The 18,924-nt window shown below is 66.8% G+C and overlaps 4 protein-coding genes across 4 annotated transcripts; 3 read left to right on the top strand and 1 right to left on the bottom strand.

The window, feature by feature from the left end:
• Window positions 1-2,049: 2,049 nt before the first annotated feature.
• On the bottom strand, window positions 2,050-3,703 carry EMIHUDRAFT_222038 (hypothetical protein; the record flags this gene model as incomplete). Its single annotated transcript, XM_005793378.1, has 4 exons — window positions 2,050-2,292; window positions 2,431-2,547; window positions 2,816-3,295; window positions 3,692-3,703. The coding sequence occupies 4 exons, from the start codon at window positions 3,701-3,703 to the stop codon at window positions 2,050-2,052; spliced, it is 852 nt and encodes a 283-aa protein (XP_005793435.1).
• Window positions 3,704-4,035: 332 nt separating this feature from the next.
• Window positions 4,036-9,725, top strand: EMIHUDRAFT_222037 (hypothetical protein; the record flags this gene model as incomplete). Its single annotated transcript, XM_005793377.1, has 7 exons — window positions 4,036-4,573; window positions 4,856-5,914; window positions 8,213-8,315; window positions 8,584-8,615; window positions 9,085-9,205; window positions 9,358-9,404; window positions 9,688-9,725. 7 exons carry the CDS (start codon window positions 4,036-4,038, stop codon window positions 9,723-9,725), a joined length of 1,938 nt encoding a protein of 645 aa, XP_005793434.1.
• A 332-nt stretch (window positions 9,726-10,057) lies between these two features.
• On the top strand, window positions 10,058-14,817 carry EMIHUDRAFT_454077 (hypothetical protein). Its single transcript, XM_005793376.1, has 6 exons — window positions 10,058-11,056; window positions 11,673-11,750; window positions 12,135-12,374; window positions 13,155-13,244; window positions 13,320-13,397; window positions 13,614-14,817. The coding sequence occupies exons 1-6, from the start codon at window positions 10,085-10,087 to the stop codon at window positions 14,715-14,717; spliced, it is 2,562 nt and encodes an 853-aa protein (XP_005793433.1). The 5' UTR covers window positions 10,058-10,084; the 3' UTR covers window positions 14,718-14,817.
• Window positions 14,818-15,446: 629 nt separating this feature from the next.
• Window positions 15,447-17,964, top strand: EMIHUDRAFT_360687 (hypothetical protein; the record flags this gene model as incomplete). The annotated part of the gene is made up of 6 exons (XM_005793375.1): window positions 15,447-16,547; window positions 16,776-17,006; window positions 17,074-17,157; window positions 17,353-17,385; window positions 17,452-17,556; window positions 17,894-17,964. A coding segment is annotated over exon 1 (806 nt), but the record flags the coding sequence as incomplete, so codon positions are not given.
• Between the last annotated feature and the right edge of the window lie 960 nt (window positions 17,965-18,924).

The following is an 18,924-nucleotide window of genomic DNA, read 5'->3' as shown; positions in this document are numbered from 1 at the left end:
TTCCTCGACGAGCACGGCACTCGCGTGGGCGACGCTCCCCAGGTGACGTTCAATCACACGGCACGCGACCCCAAACGGAATAAAGGGAACGACGTGCTGTGCGGTGTGATGGGCTCGCACCGGCTGCACTATCGCTTCCTGACATCGCTCTCCGACCTGAGTAAGGTCAACAACATTCACCTTTCGGTCGGTCAGCGCGCGTCCTTTTGGTACCACGCTGCCAACATTGACGATTACTTTCGTATCTACCCGCCGCCCCACGTGGTCGTGCTTGGATCTATGGCGTGGGATCTGATGATGATCCACAACATCACCGACTACACCATCGAGCTCGAACGTGCCCTCGTGCAGCTACGCCGGCTCGCGCCGGCCGCGCGCCTTGTGTTCCGCCTGGGCACGCCGTTGGCGAACGCGAGTCCGAAGTGGCAGCAATCAAACAACGGGCGAGGCCCTCGCTTCAACTCGGACGCAAAAATCTACAATGCGATCGCTCGCAAGACCGTCGCCCGGTACGGTGGCGAGATCTTGGACGCGCACGCGGTGGTCGAGAGCCACCCGAACGTCATCTGGGGCCCCGGCGCAAATTCGCTCCACTTTTACTGCAAGGAGACGTGCGATTGCTTCGACGGCCGTGGCGAGGGCGAAGCCAGCATCGCGATCGCGCAGAGGCTGAAGAATGTGCTCTGCAACCCGAGATGAGGCAGTCGTCGCTGGCGCACGGGGGCGTCGCTCCGGCGGGCCAAGATGGGGACGTGACCGACTGCAATATTCCAGGAGGCCAACCGCTGCGATCGTCGTGCGATGGCGGACAAAAGAATTTTTGCGCGAGCCCGCGCTCGACGGCTTGCGCGCGTGCGGGCTCGAGCGTGCGGGGTCCTGAGCTGCTTCACCGCGGCGCCCAGATTTGACGCTTGCTGACGTTGCTCTCCACCCCGCTCCACCTCCGAGCGAGGTCGTCGCCTTCGAGCATCGCCTCGAGAGCAGGCCTCGGCGCATCCGCAACGTATGTGTCATCAAAAGACGACCAGGTAGGCTAAAATGAGGGCGGACGGGTTGCGCACTTGCATCTCGAGGAGCGTCCAGTGGTAGCCGATGGCGAAGAGGAACGGGCCGAGCGGGTCTCCCTGCGCGCATCCCTCGGCCGACACGAAGACGTTGCCGTCGCCGTCACGCGCCTCCTCGTTGAAGAGGAAGAGGCGGCGCGGGACCTTGTACCACAGCGCCACCGTGGGGATGAGCTCGGGGTACCAGCGGCGCAGACCGGCAAAGATGGCCTCGCGCGAGATGGAGTTAAAACCATTCCGCTTGTCGTCCGAAGCGACGGCGTGGCCCGGGTTGCGCCGCAGGTGCTCCGACAGGAGCTGCACGGCCACCTCAGCGCCGCCTGCGAGGCCCACGCCGACCTGCAGAGGAATGTTCGACGAAAGAATTTCGGTGCAACGCGACTGGTGCGCACTGGCATTGACACAGGCACACTCGGGAGCCGCCTGTGCCACTCCCGCGAGAGCGGCGAGCACGCGCGTTTTTTATTCCGTGTAGTCTGACCCGAGTCATCGAGCTCGACGTGCGCCGCTCCTCACAGTAGAGGCTATGTGGACTATAGTTGCAAAAAGTCTCGGGTCTCGCCTGCAAACCCCGCCAAAAACTGCGAGAGATGCTGTGTGTGTGTGTGTGTGTGTGTGTGTGTGTGTGTGTGTGTGTGTGTGTGTGTGTGTGTGTGTGCGCGTGTGTGTGTGTGTGTGTGTGTGTGTGTGTGTGTGTGGAAATGAATACGTCCGGAGGGCCTCGTGCGGCTCCGTCGGCACCGCAGCGGCAAACTGAGCGAGGCCGGCGCCGCTGAGGATGTACCCATCCGAGTCGCGCCGCTCGGTGCACTCCTGCTGCGTCATGAACACGCCGGGGTCAGCGCGGGAGTGCGAGAGCGTGCAAGGTATTCCGAGCACCGCGTGGACACGAGGGGTACGAGTAGAGGGAGCTCCGCTGGAGTTCGGTCGAATACGGCCGACCACGTGTCCTCTTGAGCGCTACTTGCAATACAAGACTACGCATTCAGCTTCTGGGACACTCCTCCTCACTCGCCGCTGCGGCCGCCGCGCCGCCGGTTGACGCGCAACGCGCGGCTCCAGTCGGCTGCTTGAAGCCCAGAAAGGTGAGGAGGGCCTGCGGCGGGTTGTCGGCAGGGAAGGCTGCGGCGGTCTGGCGCAGGTACTCCTGCAGCTTGTGCCGCCGCTCCCGCTTGGTCGCGTCGCTCGCGCCCTTGATGCCGTACGTCTTTGCCACCGGGAAGGGCACCTGCGCGGAGGACGGCGATGTCGTGCAAAGGTGGTGAGGCGGTGGTCTGTCGCGCTTGCGGCGCGGCGGTGTTGCGTGGCGAGGCGTTGCGGTGCAGTTGGGCGACGCGGTGAGGTGGCGGCTTGGCGGGAGAGGCACCGCGATGCCGAGCGCAGCGTGCAGCTTCTCAAACTCGGAGAAGCGGCGAAAGGCGACGGTCGGCGCAGCTCCCTCGGTGGCGGCGGCGGTGGCCACCTTGTAGCGCGTGTGCCCGCCCTCGTCGGAGAAGGAGGGGACTTCGATCAAAAGCTTGAGCATTCGCAACGCGTGCGGCGGCCGACACTAGGAAAAGAATTTAAACACAAAAGAGCCAAAGTGCAACAAGAAAAAGATCCTCGGGTAATGACGGCAAAAGCTCGTGATGCCACGGAGAGGACCCGAGAGTGTCCCCGGTGGACCCAATCCGAGGCGATTGCGAGGGCATTCCGGAGGTCATCATCGGCGCCATCGACGGTGTGAATGGTCCCGTCCTGGACCCGCGGACCGTAACATCGGGGCCGAGGTGGGTCGTGATGACGTTGTCCGTAAACATATAGTCGTCGTCCCCATGCCGGAACGACGACGACAAGACCAGATGATCAATAACGTGGAAGCTCATGATGCGGAGCGCCTCAGTAGGGTCGCTGAGCAGAGCGTCAAATTGGGCCTTGTCGGTCTGCTCGAGATCAAGGAACGCGGCATCCAACGGACAGAAGATCGTGTAGTTTTGGGACGCGGAGTTCAGAACCGAGTCCAGCCCGGCAAGCGCGACGGCCCGTGCGCAGTACACTGTGTTCACCAGAGCAGTCGCAAAGTCGGGATTTGTAAAGTACTGCACCTGATCCCACACCGTCATCTGGGGACCGTAGACGTCCGCTTCTAAGCAATGACCCCTGCCTACAAGTTGGCGCCGGTTGGCGTGCTGCGCCTCAGCCGCAACTGCGCCTGTCGCCCACATCGCGAGTAGCATCGAGAGGTGGACGTCCTGATCGAAGAGCAAGGGGCCGAAGATTGCAAGTCAGAGCCCAAAAGCCAAAATTGGGGCGGCAGTTGGGACGGCCGCGAGAAAACGTTCCTCTGTGTGGCGGTCCGGCTCATGTCCACAGTCAGAGAGAGAGAATTACACCTCGCTCGGGGGAGTGGTGCGGGCGGTGGCGGGGGAGGAGGCAACACAGCTCCCTCGCACGACACTGGGCACGGGACTGACTGACTGGCGCGCACTGGGGCACTACTACAGTGGGTTGCGGGCATTAAGAAAACGTAGCATTAAGAAACCACGCCGCCTCGTCCAATCGTGGCGAGCATCTTACATGTTGTTTGTACATACCAATTTACAATTGCAGTGGAATTGCCAAAAAACGCACACTGAATCTCACGACACATCCGACAACATTTTTGCCGAGTGGTCATGTGTGTGTGTGTGTGACCACCGTCTGAATTCGGACGCCTGTGCTACCCTTCACACACGCTACTAGCACGGCGCATCCCGCGCCGTGCCCCCAATGTCAATACTCGACTCTCAGCTTCCTTGTGCTCAATCTTGTCACGGTCCTACGTCCCTTGCGAGCGTTTGCGTGAAGCAGTGCTTTGACCCTTTACAGTCCTACATAGAGCCAGCCACCCTCCGGCTCTGAGCCTCTGCGCTCAAACGTGGTACCTTACGGTGAGGTGCACTCCACCCCCGAGGTTATGGCGGACATCTCCGCCACGCCCAGCAGCGAAAAAATGACCTATCTGATCACCGACTACTCTGGCGATCCCGTCACTCTCGACGACAACCTCGGCCTGCGCCCTCGCGCCTGCGCCGTCTCCGGCCTGCGCCCCTGCGCCCGCGCCATCTTCGGCTCAGCGCCGCCCATCATCCAGCTCGCCCTCTCCATCGCCACCTCCATCTTTGTCGTCACCGTCGACTTTGTCCACTACTTTCTCACTGCCGCCCGCCGGCTCGTTGTGTGCGCTCGCGAGCGGTTCACCGCCGCTTGCGCTCTCTCTGCGGCCTGCGTGGCTCGCGCCAAGACTCGCATCGCCTTCGGCTCCGGAGTCTACTGCGTTTTCACCATCCTGCTCACCGTCACCCTCGCCGTCGCTGTTTCTGGACCAACACCAGTGCCAGTCCCCGCAGAGCCGCTTCCAGACATGATCTCCATCAACGGCGCCTGCCATTTTGCGCTCACCAGCTCCTCTGCATCAGCACAGCCTCCAGGAAGGCCGCCAGGCGCTCCCGGAAGGCAGCCCGATGGATGGTTTACAGCCGTCCTCACAGGTCCGTCCATCAACAACATCATCGCCGGCGCCGAGACCCGGCGCAGCTCAACTTCAACTTCAAATCACCCACCCTGCCCCAGTCCCAAACGAGGGTGCCGACGATGCGGGCCATCTCGTGTTGGGGGGGTTGCTTCGGTCGAGTCTACCGGTCGCCGCCCAGCTCCGTTGCCGTCAGCTGCCCCTTGCCTCCTTCACTACTGCCATCGGCTGCAGGCCGACGCCGACGCCTCCTGTCAGACCTCTCATCCGGGGCGACGGCCGTGGGGGGGCCCGGGGGAAGGGGGCGCAGCCCCCGACCCGGCTGCCGAGGCACCAGCCGAGGCTGCCATACAAGAGGACGAGGCGACAGCCGAGGCCACTACCCAGGGAGCCGAGGCGACAGCCGAGGCCGCCGCCCACAAGGCCAACCAACCAGCTGAGGCCTCTGCCCCAACGGAGGCCGAGGCGCCAGTCACAGCCGCCCCAGCCAAGGCGCCAGCCGCCGCCGCCACACGCAAGCTCTGGTGGAACCTTTTTAGAATTTGCAACATCAGCGCCGTCGCCGTCGCTACCGTCGAGCAAGGCATCGCCTCTGTCAAGTGCGATGACTCGGCTCGCACGGCCGGCGCTCTCCTGGCCGGCGCGCGAGACGCCTGCGCCGCCCTCGACTACGACCGGACGCGCCCTGCCGCAGCCTCCGCCGTAGCCGAGCGATCGGCCAGTGCCTCTGCCGCCAGTGCCATCGCCGTCGGCCGTACCGTCGAGCAAGGCATCGCCTCCGACAAGACCTTCGTCTTCGAGCGTGATGCCGCGCCTCGCACGGCCGGCGCCCCTCGGGCCAGCGCGCGAGACGCCTGCGCCGCCCTCAACTGCGACCGGACGTGCCCTGCCGCAGCCTCCGCCGTAGCCGAGCGATCGGCCAGCGCCTCTGCCGCCAGCGCCATCGCCGTCGGCCGTACCGTCGAGCAAGGCATCGCCTCCGTCAAGACCTTCGTCTTCGTGCGTGATGCCTCGCCTCGCACGGCCGGCGCTCTTCTCGCCAGTGCTCGAGACGCCTGCGCCAACCTCGACTCCGAGCGGACGTGCTCTGCCGCCTCCGCCGGAGCCGAGCTCTCGGCCAGCGCCTCTGCCACCAGCGCCGTCGCCGTCGGCTCTACCGTCGAGGACTCAAGTCTTGCCTTCGTCTTCGAGCGTGATGCCTCGCCTCGCACGGCCGGCGCTCATCTCGCCAGTGCTCGAGACGCCTGCGCCAACCTCGACTCCGAGCGGACGTGCTCTGCCGCCTCCGCCGGAGCCGAGCTCTCGGCCAGCGCCTCTGCCACCAGCGCCGTCGCCGTCGGCTCTACCGTCGAGGACTCAAGTCTCGCCTTCGTCTTCGAGCGTGATGCCTCGCCTCGCACGGCCGGCGCTCTTCTCGCCAGTGCTCGAGACGCCTGCGCCAACCTCGACTCCGAGCTCTGCCGCCTCCGCCGTAGCCGAGCGATCCGTCAACTACTCGAGCGATCCGTCAACTACTCCCCGCGCCTCGCCTCCGTCAAGGGCGACTCTCGAATGTCAACTACTCCCTCCTCGTGCCGCCTTCGGCCTTGCCCGCACAGGCGTCGCGATCTACGGTACATCCCCGACGCCTTCAGCATCGGTCCTGGGGGGGGCGTCTGAATTCGGACGCCTGTGCTACCCTTCACACACGCTACTAGCACGGCGCATCCCGCGCCGTGCCCCCAATGTCAATACTCGACTCTCGAGCTTCCTTGTGCTCAATCTTGTCACGGTCCTACGTCCCTTGCGAGCGTTTGCGTGAAGCAGTGCTTTGATCCTTTACAGTCCTACATAGAGCCAGCCACCCTCCGGCTCTGAGCCTCTGCGCTCAAACGACCACTCACTCACGAGTGGTCATGCAATGTTGGTCACCAATTTGACAAATTGGGTCCTCAATCGGTTTTAATTTGGTTTCATCATGGTTGACACTGGGTGGGTTCATTCTGAGTGTCAGGGGACCCCCAGATCGCGATTTTGCAATCTCCCGGGGAGATTTCTGCAAAACAATTTCTTGTGTGTGTGTCTCGCGCCTTGCGGGGGGGGAGCGGAAAGGAGGAACCTCTTCCCAAGAGCACCACTCTTGGAGCGCCGCCACTACCAGTCTACCACCCAGAGCGCTGCAAGCAGCGCCGGGCAATGACGGCTTACCGCCCACCCAGCCCCCCCTCGGCACACCCCGGCAGCCAATGTGTGACGGGTCGAACCCGCTAAGCCATCCCGCAAGCGGGATAGCCCGCCACTCGAACCCGCAAGCGGGCGTACGAACCGCGAGCGGCTCGCACTCGTGACACGCAGGCGTCCGCCAGACGGCGCCGGGGCTAGGCGACCGAAGAGGAACTACGGCAAGTGTGTGTGTGTGAGTACACACACACACACTACGGCAAGAACCGCACACCACCCCCTGACGAGCGCTCGCGGAACTGGTCCGCGGCGCCCGCCATTCTTCTTCGCGCGATGTCCACCCCGCCGCGCCGCCGCTCGCGCCGCCTCGCCACCGCCGCCGCCGCCGCGCCCTCGCCAGACGCGCCGCCGCCCGCCCGGCTCCTCGACCTCCCCAGGGAGCTCCTCGAGCGCGTCCTCTCTCGCTGCGACAGCCCCGTCGACATCGCTCGTCGCGGCCGTCTCGCTGCTCTTTCACGCCTCACTCGCGAAGCAAGGCATCCGCTTGTGGGCGCAAGAGCGCGGCTACGAGCTGCCGGCGCAGCCCGAAGACGAGAACTGCGCCGTGCGGTGGCTGTGCTATTCGGCGCTGCTGCGCGAGTCCAACCCGCCGGCGAGGGCGGCAGCAGGCATATCGCACAGCCTTTTCATCGACGGCGAGGGGCGGCTGTCGTCGTGCGGCTCTTCGCCGGACTACAATCCAATCCCCGGGCTGCTTGGCCACGGCGAGGGCGTGACGCAGCTCAACACGCCGACCCGCCTCCCGTCGACGCTGGGTGACGAGCGCGCCGTGAGCGTGTCAGCTGGAAATGGCCACAGCGTCGCCCTCACCGCCGGCGGTGCCGTCTGGAGCTGGGGCGATGGAGACGTGGGCGCGCTGGGCCACGGCGACGAGCAGAACCAGCTGCTGCCGGCGAAGGTCGAGGCCTTTGCAGGCCAGCGCGTCGTCGCTGTGTCGGCTGGAGGGGCTCACAACCTCGCCATCACCACCGATGGCGCCGTCTGGAGCTGGGGCGGTGGACTCTTTGGCGAGCTCGGCCACGGCGACCGGCAGCACCAGCTGCTGCCCAAGAAGATCGAGGCCTTGGCGGGGCGGCGCGTCGTCGCTGTCTCGGCTGGAGGGGCTCACAGCCTCGCCCTCACCACCGATGGCGCCGTCTGGAGCTGGGGCGATGGGAGGGATGGCAAGCTGGGCCACGGCGACGAGCAGCGCCAGCTGCTGCCCAAGAAGGTCGAGGCCTTGGCGGGCCAGCGCGTCGTCGCTGTGTCGGCGGGAAGCGGCCACAGCTTCGCCCTCACTGCCGACGGCGCCGCCTGGAGCTGGCCTGGGGTAGGGGCGAACGCGGCTGTCTAGGCCACGGAGAGGACCTGTCGAACCAGCTGCTGCCCAAGAAGATCGAGGCGTGGGCGCCGGGGCTGTGAGAAGGGCGTACCTCAGCTTCTCTGATTGAACTTGTAGGCAAAAAATCTCTCAAAAAGAATTCTCTATGCGACGGTGTATCATTCACTTTCGATGCCACCGTCGTTGCATACTTTATCCGGATATGCAACGGTGGCATAAAGTGAATCTGAATGATACACCGTCGCAAAACTGCATTCCTGGGTCGTGCGGAGATGCATCCGGTTTGGGTACCGGCGGATAGCAGGTGAACGCTCTAAGGTGGGTTTCGAACCAGTGACAACGCCCGTCTGGGTTTTTTGCGAGTCGAACTGCGGGATTCGAACTCTCGAGACCCAATGCAGTTGTGCGACGGTGGCATAAAGTGAATGATACACCGTCGCACTCTAAAATTGAAAAGAAGGCGCACCGACCTCCTCCCCCTTGTCTAGAGGGTACCCAGCCTCCGGGCCGGTGACGGTGAGTGAGTATTCTTGATACGAAACCACGACGACACACACCAGTCGACTCGCATCGGTTGCCTCCATGAACGGCGGAGCTATTCTCGCGCCCACACCACACCTGGCTCCAACGTGGACACGCCCATAGCTGGGGACACTACTAGGTCACGCATGGCATCACAGAAGTTTTATCTCTGGGCCCCGAAAGGCATCTCTAGCAGTGTCGTTACACATGCCCCCTCCCCTCCTGGGCGCATGCGCCTCACGTCTCGCCAGAGCATAAGCCCTTGGCGTGTGGCGAGACGAGTTTTTCGCCATCGCCGCGAGCAGCAAGCCGCCCGCCGCAAACAGCCGGAGGCCTCGCCGCGGCACTCCCCCTCGCCTTCCCTGCCGCCCTCCTGGCCCAGGCCCATCAGTAGCAGGCCCAAGCTGTCCCAGACCGCACTTATATCGGGCCTTCAAGCTCACACCGGCTCGTGATGCCACGAAGAGGCCTCGAGACTGTCCCGGTGGACCCCTTGCCGAGCGATTGTGAGGGCTTTCCGGAGGTCGTTATCGGCGCCATCGACCGTGATATGTCTCGTCCCGCTGCCCTCATGCACCAGGGCAATGGGTGCAGTCATAATATGTAGGCCTTGTCTCCCGAAGTTTTGAGCAATAGCCGCAAACAACGCTTTTTGGCACGTGCCTCGCGACAAGGTCACACGCGGACTCCCCAGAATGTCAGCTCACCACCTCGCCTTCCCTGCCGCTATCCTGGCCCAGGCCCATCAGTAGCAGGCCCGAGCTGTCCCGAGCCGCGCTTATATCGGGTCCCCAAGCTCACACCGGCGCATAACACCCCACACGAGGCTATTTCACGCCTGTTTTACCCTCAGGCAGCGCCGGCAACGGACTCCTACTTCACACATGATCAAGCACAGCCCCACCAAAGCACAGCCCTGCTCAGAGTGGCCATGGACCACCACTTGACGACCCAGGCAGCCTCTGGCTCGCCACTTCACTCGGCTCTATTCCAGCCGTCTCGGGCCCGCCCCCAGCAGCACGCCGTCTGTGAGATCCAGCAGCGGCCTGATCGACCTGTTGAGTCCGCAGCCGATGCACTCATGCAGCTTGATGCATGCCTCAACTAAGATGCCGACCAGCTTGGTTGTGGCGGCCGAAGAGCGGTGCTGGCCGCCGCCTCTCGACGGGGTCAGTGTGGCGCGTTCGAAATGCAGCCGCGCCGCCTCACCCGCGGCGCCTCTCGGCCGGTGACCGACGCCGGCAGATGCCCACACAGCCCGGGGAACGGGCCGCGCCGATTGCGGCGCCTCTTCCTGCAAAGCTGGAGCACTGAGCGCGAGCGCGCATAGGCCCTCGCGGAGGGGCCCTTTTTGTCGAACCTGCGCCCGGGCCCTCCCCGAGATCCAATTGGCTTTCTTTTCGCGGGCAAGGACGTCAACCTAGCGGAGGCGGGCGGGAGCCAAAACGCGCGGCTGGGCACAGCCCGATGTCGGTGACGCCCCACCAGGTGCGCCAACTCATCGAGGGGTTGGAGGCCTCGCAGGGCGGGCTACTTCGCTCTCACGCGGCCGATGAACTCGCAGCGCTCAAGAAAGAGCTCAGGGCCGATGTGCCGCCAGCGACCTACGGCAACGTGCGGCAGCGCCTGCTTGACATGATCAACAACGTGCCCGATGGGGGGGCGCGCGCCGACCTCTACGACAAGCTGACGGCGGACCGGGGGCTCGAAGCCAGCTTCACCCCGCCCCTCGCGGCGGACTTGCCCATCGTGAAGCCGAAGGTGGTGCGGCGCCCCGCCGGGAGCGCGCCCCCACCCGCCAAGTACGCCATCCAGGCCAGTCAGCAGCTCGAGCTCGACGTCACGGGGCTTTACATCACGGACACGGTGAAGTCCGACATCGAGGTCTCCCTCGAGCTCCCTCTCCCCGACACGCTGGACGTGAAGGTCGAGAGCGTGGACGGCCCCGACATCCGCATTAAGTACCTGCACGAGCCGTGGGCGTCGCTCGCTCAGCAGCAAAAGCTTCCCTACTCGGTCGAGGGTGGCGTCCTCGTCGCAGAGCCCCCGCCCTCTCCGGAGGGTTTCGCCTCTCGGCTGCAGGAGGGCGACTTGGCGCACGTGCGGCTCCGGGAGGGCTGGTACTGCGCCAAGGTGCAGGGAGCGGCGGGGGCGGGCGGCTCTATCACGGTGACGCTGGCCACCTCCATTACGGGGCCGCCCGAACAGCGCACCTTCCGCTTCGCATTGCCAGAGCGCATCGTGCGCGACCTTGCTGCTCAAGACGTGCGGCCGATTTGGGTGCACCCCAAGTCAATCCGGAAAGCTTGGGACGAAGGCGCGGCGTTCAAGGGCACAAAGGTGCCTTGGGAGATCGCCCACGTCAAGTCTGCCACGGCCAAGCCACGCGGCGGCCCGCCCAGCGGGGTGCTTTACTTCGACCCCTTCACGGAGGAATTCGTGACCGGCACGCTGTCGCCGGCCCTCCGCGGGGGGGGAGGCACGGCAGGCGGCGGCGGCGGCGGCGGCGGCGGCGGCGGCGGCGGCGGCGGCGGCGGCGGGAGCAGCAGCGGGGACTGGCGGACGAAGGGACCTCACATCGGCAAGCTGCTGCTGCGGCGCTTCGACGGCGTGGACCGCGACGTCCACGCCGTGGTTTGGAAGTATATGCCGCCTGGGGAGGCGAGACGTCTGCGCCGCGCCATAAACATGCGGGAACCATGTCCCTCATCGCTTTCATGTCACACGCTAGGCGGCGGACGAACCCGCGCTGTGGAGAATCGAGCACGACGATGGCGAGCACGAGGACCTCGAGGAGCACGAGCTGAAGGAGGGGATCCAGCTGCTCGCGAGCCGCGGCGGCGGCGGCGGCGGCGGCGGCGGCGGCGGCGGCGGCGGCGGCGGCGGCGGCGGCGGCGGCGGCGGCGGCAGCAGCGCTGACCGCCTCGTCCTCTGCGAGCGCTCGCCCATCTTTGCGCCGGGGGCCTCGTCCGCAGCGCGCTGCGGGTGGGGCTTGCCATCGGTACAGTCGCTACTACGACTCGTCAAGTCGAAAGAGTGGCATTCTGTGCACAAGACCGCTGAGCAGAAGGAGGTTGCGATCGGCAATTGCGCCAACGGCATCGGCGTGGGTCGCATCAATTCGCTTCTCGAGGTGTACACGCTGCCTGAGGAAGAGGGCCCGCCGCGGCCGCCGCCGGCCCGGGCGAGCCCAGAGCCAGCCTCTCCGCCACCGGAGGGGCAGCAGCCGCCCATTGCCGGGTCCAGCGGTTGCACATCCCAGTGCGAGCACAACCCTTTGTGCACGCGCGGCTACAAGCACGGCGGCCTCGGCGGCCGCTGCAGCGTGCCGAAGCGGCCCCCAGCGCAGGCGACGGCGACGGAGCAGGCAGAGCGCGCAAAGCGACAGAAGCTGGAGGTGGCGGCGGCGGAGCGGGCGGTGGCGGAGCGGGCGGCGGCGGGGCAGGCGGCGGCAGAGCAGGCGCTGCTCAGCAGAGCCCCCCGGCGGCTCGTCCTCTCGGGCTTGCTGGCGCACCAGAGGTCGTGCCTCGGCGCGTACTCGCTCGTCGAGGGGCGGCTGCTGCACGGGCGGCCGGTCTGGAAGCACACGGCCGCTGACCGCTGGATCGCAACCATCCCGGGCGGCAGCTGGGTGGTGCAGCAGAGCAAGAACGTGGGAGTGAACCACATTGGCTACCTGAAGCTGCGCGACTCCTCCTCCGCGCTCCCGCACGAGTCGAGCGTGGTCTGGGAAGAGTGTAGCGGCGCTGGCGGCTGGGTCGGCGCTCCGTCGCTCGAGTGCGCCGACCAGGCGGCTGCGGCGCGGGAGGAGGCGCGGGAGGAGGCGCCGCAGGAGGCGCCGCAGGAGGCGCCGCAGGAGGCGGCGCAGGCGCGGGAGGAGCCGCAAGAGGCGGCGCTGCAGACGGCGCGGGAGGAGGCGGCGCGGGCGCAAGAGACGGCGCTGCAGACGGCGCGGGAGGAGGCGGCGCGGGCGCAAGAGGCGGCGCTGCAGACGGCGCGGGAGGAGGCGGCGCGGGCGCAAGAGGCGGCGCTGCAGACGGCGCGGGAGGAGGCGGCGCGGGCGCAAGAGACGGCGCTGCAGACGGCGCGGGAGGAGGCGGCGCGGGCGCAAGAGACGGCGCTGCAGACGGCGCGGGAGGAGGCGGCGCGGGCGCAAGAGACGGCGCTGCAGACGGCGCGGGAGGAGGCGGCGCGGGCGCAAGAGGCGGCGCTGCAGACGGCGCGGGAGGAGGCGGCGCGGGCGCAAGAGGCGGCGCTGCAGACGGCGCGGGAGGAGGCGGCGCGGGCGCAAGAGGCGGCGCTGCAGACGGCGCGGGAGGAGGCGGCGCGGGCGCAAGAGACGGCGCTGCAGACGGCGCGGGAGGAGGCGGCGCGGGCGGAGCAGCAGCTTGCAGCGGCGGAGGAGGAGGCGGCGCGGGCGCAAGAGACGGCGCTGCAGACGGCGCGGGAGGAGGCGGCGCGGGCGGAGCAGCAGCTTGCAGCGGCGGAGGAGGAGGTGAGTAACTTTCGGTCGCAGCTAGTCGAGGCTCGCTCGCAGGTGGAGGCTGCGGGCCCGCGCGAGAACTCTCTCCGGGCTGAGGCGCACCGGGCGGCGGAGCAGCGCGACACGGAGGCGGCGGCGCGGCGCGTGGCGGAAGAGGCGCTCGCCCTGTAGGGAGGGCGGCTAGCGCGGGCGGCCTCTCACGCGGTCCCTCATGAGCAGGCGCGCGGCAAGGCGGAGGGGGCTGCGACGGCGGCGCGTGAGTCGGAGCAGCGAGCCGCCGGTGCGCATGCGCCCGAGGTTGCGGCGGCGCGGGAGGAGGAGGTTGCGCGGGCGGCGGCGGCGCAGGAGGCGGCCGTGCGGACGGCGCGGGAGGAGGAGGCTGCGCGGGCGGCGGCGGCGCAGGAGGAAGCCGTGCGGACGGCGCGGGAGGAGGAGGTTGCGCGGGCGGCGGCGGCGCAGGAGGCGGCCGTGCGGACGGCGCGGGAGGACGCGGGGCGGGCGGCGCGTGAGCAGCTGCGCGCGCACTCGGCAGTGGCATTGACGCCGATCGCGCGGCTCATTTCGGACCGCTCGAAGTTCACGCCATCGCTCGATGCCACGTACAGCACTCTCGAGCTCTACAACGCCGCGTGGCCTGACAACACGCCGCCCGCTCAGCGGCACTTTCGTGACCATTTGCTTGACCTCTTCTGCAAGAGCGGTTACGGCCAGCTCGCGACGGCGCGGAGCGACCGCTCTGTCCATGTCCCGCAGGCCCGCAACTCGTTTGCGAGCCAGCTGAGCCGCATTGTGCTGGTTCGCAACCCGCTTCTCGAGATGGCGTTCACGGCCGGCTTGAATCTCACCGAGCGGCAGCGAACGACGGGCACCGCCCCTGGCATGCACAATCCGGCGAACCCGGACGAGTTCGAGGGGGAGAAGGAGGCGGCGCGCTCGGTGCTCAAGAGCAAGATGATGTACGGCGAGCTGGTGGGCTTCGAGAAGGCGAGCATCATCCCCACCTTCCACGGCTGCTCGCACGAGGCGGCGGCCGCCATCTGCGGCTCGGGCATGAAGAACGGTGTCAACGCCGTCCAGAACGGCATGTTTTTCGGTGCGGGGCTCTACACCACGCCCACCGCCGAGTACGGGTGCCTCTACGCTCGGACGATGGCCGACGGTGGGGTCGTGTCGGAGGAGAGCCCGCGGCCGGCCAACTCCAAGGGCGAGCACGTCGTGCTGATGCAGCTGGCCAACATCGGCCGCGCGTACGTGGGCACGCGCCACCGCGACTACCCGCAGCACGGCGCCGTCATCAGCGAGCGGAACCCGGACCATCGCTCTTTTCTCCACAGCGATTGCCACCTGCAGCGCGCGGCGGCGGTCGATCAGGGTGTTCTCCCCGAGAACTACTTCGAGAACGTCACAGCCGGGTATGACAGCCGGTACTTCATCTGCAACGAAGTCGTCGGCTACCAGGCGGTCAACCTGCTGGGCCCCACCGGCAAGCGCACCGACCCGACGCTGCCGGCCGCCTACGACGAGCTGATCCTCAAGGAGAGCAACCAGCTCTGCCCGGTGGCCCTCTTCTACATCAAGAGCCCTCCCGCTGGCGCCGCCGCCGGCCCGTCCTCATGAGGTTGTTTAGGCGGGGAGATCCTCGCCGCGGCCACTAGCGGTCGTCTGATGTGTCACTGTGTGCGTCACATATCGGTCTTGATAACAAGCACGGTCGATCCGTCGAAGCGATACACTCGTTCCTATCACATATTCTCCCACCCGCCGGGACGCAAAACGCTCTCGGCGAGAGCCACAAGAAGGCGTCCACACAGCAAGCCACTCGTCGGACAGACGTGCTCGCTCGATGTCGGCGAGCGCATTGTGCGCACGCTTTGGACGGTGGCGAAGCCAAAAACACCGATGGTGGCCGTCCGGCTCTCGGCCAGAACGAACGGGCTGCGCATCGTTGGGGGGGTGAGTGAGAGGGAGGTGGTCGTGCGCTCACTTCGGCGGTCGCGCGCGAGGTGATCACTGTGTGTGAGGCGAAAGGTGCGGCAGCGAGGCGCACCAGGAGCGGAGCAGGCAAGGAAAGAAAAAATCGATCGAGCCCCCTGAAAAAAGAATTTAAGGAAGAAAGAAAGAAATAAACAGCCAACCAAGGCAGGGCGCTTGGAGCACTTGGAGTGCGGTCATCAACCTCACGTGCAGGACCGGGGAGCTGAAAGAAAGAAAGAAAGAAAACACACAACCCAAGGGAGGGATGGGAGAATCTTACAACAAAACTCCGTCGCACAACACTGGGCACGGGACTGGCGCGATGGGAGAACTAAGAAGCGCTGCGGCCATTTTTTTAATTTTTCGGCTGTGCGCGCCGGTGCCTCCCGAGCAGAGGCGCGCCCCGTGTAGGCGAGCGGGGCGCCCTGTGTATTGCACATGAACGGATCCCTAGCTGTGAACAAGCACAACCTCCTCGAGGCGCTGCGCGGCGCGCTCTCGGCCGACGCGGCTGTGCGCGTGCCGTACGAGGCGGCGCTTGCAGCATGGGAGGCGGCGCCGGGCTACGCGACGGCGCTGCTCAGCGTGTACGAGAGTCCTCCTGCGGGATGCGGCGGCGCGGAGCGGCTGCTCGCAGTGCTCTGCCTCAAGGCGGCGGTCGGCCGCCGCTGGAACGAGCGCCGGTCCGGAGAACCCGCCATCTCGGACGCCGAGAAGGCGGAGGTTCGAGCCCGGCTGCTGCCCGCCACCGACGAGCGCGAGCCCGCGCTGGCGTCGCAGCTTGTGCTGACGGCCGCTACCATCGCCCGGCTGGAGGGCCTCGCCGCCTGGCCCGCGCTGCTCCCCGCCCTCACCGCCTCGTGCACTCGGCCGGCGCCGCTCGACGCGGCGCGAGGGCTGTCTGCCCTGTACCGCGTGGTCAAGCTGCAGGCGTCGCGCCGGCTGCTCGCGCACCGCAAGGCCTTCTTCGCGCTGTCGGAGCAGCTGCACGCCCCGCTGGCCAGCCTGCGCACATCGCATGCCCGCGCGCTGCTCGGACGCGTCCAGCCACTGCTCGGCGGTCCAGCAGACCAGCCGATCGCGGGCAGCGGCGCCGGCGGAGAGGCGTGCGCGCTGCTCGCCATCAAGACGGAGCGGCAGCTGCTGCTGCATGGGTACGCGCGCGCGCACGCATCGCAGGCTCGTGGATGCAACCGAGATGCCAGATGCCTGCGAGAGACGGTGGCATGGCCATCCATTTGTGATGAGTTTGTCTCAATCGTCCACAAGGCGGCCCTCGCCTCTGTCCGTGATTTCGTGGAGCTCGCCGCCGCCGCCTCCTCCGCCGAGCTTGCGTTGCGCCGCGCTCTTGATGCGTGTCCGCTGGCGCCGACCGCCGGCGCCGCTGCCGCCACGGCGGATGCGTTGCTCACGGCGGACGCGCTGCTCAAAGTTGCCCTGGTCGCCGCAAAGTCACTAGTGGAGGTGCAGGAGGTGCGATTCTCTCCCCCTCTCTCCCCATGCCTCCCCCTCTCTCGCTGGTCGAGGTCCAGGAGGAGCCACCCCCCTCGCCCTCGCCCCGTGCGTCGCCCGTGACATGTCCCCGACCCGCGCGACGTTTCCCCGACGCGCCCACGACACGTCCGGGACATGTCCATGTCCATGTCCATGTCCATGTCCATGTCCATGTCCATGTCCATGTCCATGGCCATGTCCCCGCAGGTGCAGCCACTCGCCCTCGCCTCGTGCGTCGGGCGCGCGCTCGCCGTAGCCGCCTCGGAGCTAGGCTCGCGCCCTTTCTCCGCCGGGTCCGCCGACGGCTCCGAGAAGCTCCTCGTCCGGCTCACCACCCTCCTCCGCAACGTCGTCTGCTGCGCTAGCTACGCTGCGGCGGCGCCGGGCGCGCACAGGCCACACGGCCGCCCGCCGGCGCCGGAGGCCGTGGCGTGCGAGGCGGCGAGACCGCTCCCTCCGTGAGGGGGAAGAAGAAGTGCGTCGCCAGCAGTGCACTCGTTCTTAGGTGGCCGTCCGCTCGTTCGTCCTCTCGTCCGGCCTCGCGTCGGTCGTCCACTCGCTAGTGACGCGCGCGCTTCCGCTCGGCGAGGCGGGAGATAGCCGAGAGGCAGCCGAGAGGCAGCCGAGAGGCAGCCGAGAGGGCGCCGAGAGGCAGCCGAGAGGCAGCCGCGAGGGCGCCGCGAGGGCGCCGAGAGGCAGCCGAGAGGGCGTCGAGAGGGCGCTGAGAGGGCGCCGAGAGGCAGCCGAGAGGGAGCCGAGGTGCAAGCGAGGTGGCCGAGAGTAGGCGGAGCTGCTCGAGTACGCGGACGACCCGGAGGCGTCGGCGGTGTGAGAGGCGATGTGGCACTAACTCTTTATGTGACGTGTCATCGTTCGCTCCAAGGCGTGGGTGTGGGAGGAGGCGGCCTCGAGGGAGGGGGCGAGTCTGCGCCGCTGCGCCGAGCGGTGCGTCTCTTCGCTCGCCGAGCAAGCCGCAGCTCGCGCGGCGGTGCAAGCGGTGCAACCAAGGCCACTTGTGGTGCAGCATCAGCTGACGTCAATCTGACACAACAGGTGGAAGACTGCGGGTGCAACCAAGGCCAGTTGTGGTGCAGCATCAGCTCTGACGTCAATCTGACACAACAGGTGCAAGACTGCGGTGCAACCAAGGCCACTTGTGGTGTAGCATCAGTTCTGACGTCAATCTGACACAACAGGTGCAAGGCTGCGGTGCAACCAAGGCCACTTGTGGTGCAGCATCAGCTCTGACGTCAATCTGACACAACAGGTGCGATACTGCGGTGCACCAAGGCCAGCATCAGTTCTGATCCTTCATGTCACAACAGGTGCAAGCCGCGGTGCACGCCGCGGCCAACGAGGCTGCTGCTGCGGGGCTGGCAAGTTGCGAGGCGGTGCTACGGCTGGACGGCTGCTACGCCGCCCTCGCGATGGTGCACCCATCCCCTACCCCCACGGTACCCGAACCCACCATCCCCTACGGTCAATCTCGGTCAATCTCAGGTTCACGGGCCGGCCGAGGCGGACTCACTCTGCGCCGTCGTCAGCGCTCTGCAGACGCACTGCTCCGCTGCGCCGCCAGACAGTGCCCACTTGCTGCGCCGCCGCGCCGCGTCGCTGCTGGGGCACTCCCTCTCTGCTCCGGAGCTGGTCAAGAGAGCGGCGCACGAGCAGGCAGCCGAGGGGCGCTCCCTGAGCCCTCCACATGCGCACTCCTTAGGTCCGGACATCCGCGCACGAGCAGGCCTCCATCGAGGGCTGGTACACGCTTCTGGGCATGCTGCTGCAGGACCCGCATCCCGGCGTCTCCCTCACCGCCGCCATCGCGATACGCAGACTCATCGAGGCGTCCGACGCCCGCCCGGCGCACGCCTCCCCTCCGGACCAGCCACTCCTACGTCCTCGCCACCTTTGAATCAGGCCTCCGACGCCGTGCCGCGCACGCCGCCGCTCGACGAGAGTTGCGCGCCGGCGGCGCCGCCTCTCCGCCGTCTCGCGCGAGTGACTCTGGTGCCGAGATGACCCGAGATCACCCGAGATCACCCGAGATCACCCGAGATCACCCGAGATCACCCGAGATCACCCGAGATCACCCGAGATCACCCGAGATCACCCGAGATCACCCGAGATCACCCAAGCTGCTCCTCGCCCGACGCTCTCTCAGCCCTGGCCTTAAGCTTCGGCTCTTCCGCCCCTGCTCTGAGTGGCTGGAAGCGTCTCGGAGCCGTCCCGGAAGGTGCTCTCATGCCCCGCCATCTCTCGCCATCTCCCGTCCCTGCAGGTGCCCGTGCTTCGCCTCGCCCTGAGCGCGCGCGAGGTGCGAGTCTCGCGCGAGCCTGCTCGCTCTCGGAGAGATCGG

Source organism: Emiliania huxleyi (assembly GCF_000372725.1).
Source record: "Emiliania huxleyi CCMP1516 unplaced genomic scaffold EMIHUscaffold_101, whole genome shotgun sequence".
Taxonomy (NCBI): domain Eukaryota; phylum Haptophyta; order Isochrysidales; family Noelaerhabdaceae; genus Emiliania; species Emiliania huxleyi.
Note: the sequence above shows the minus strand (reverse complement) of the source record. Positions and strands in the feature narration are given on the sequence as shown.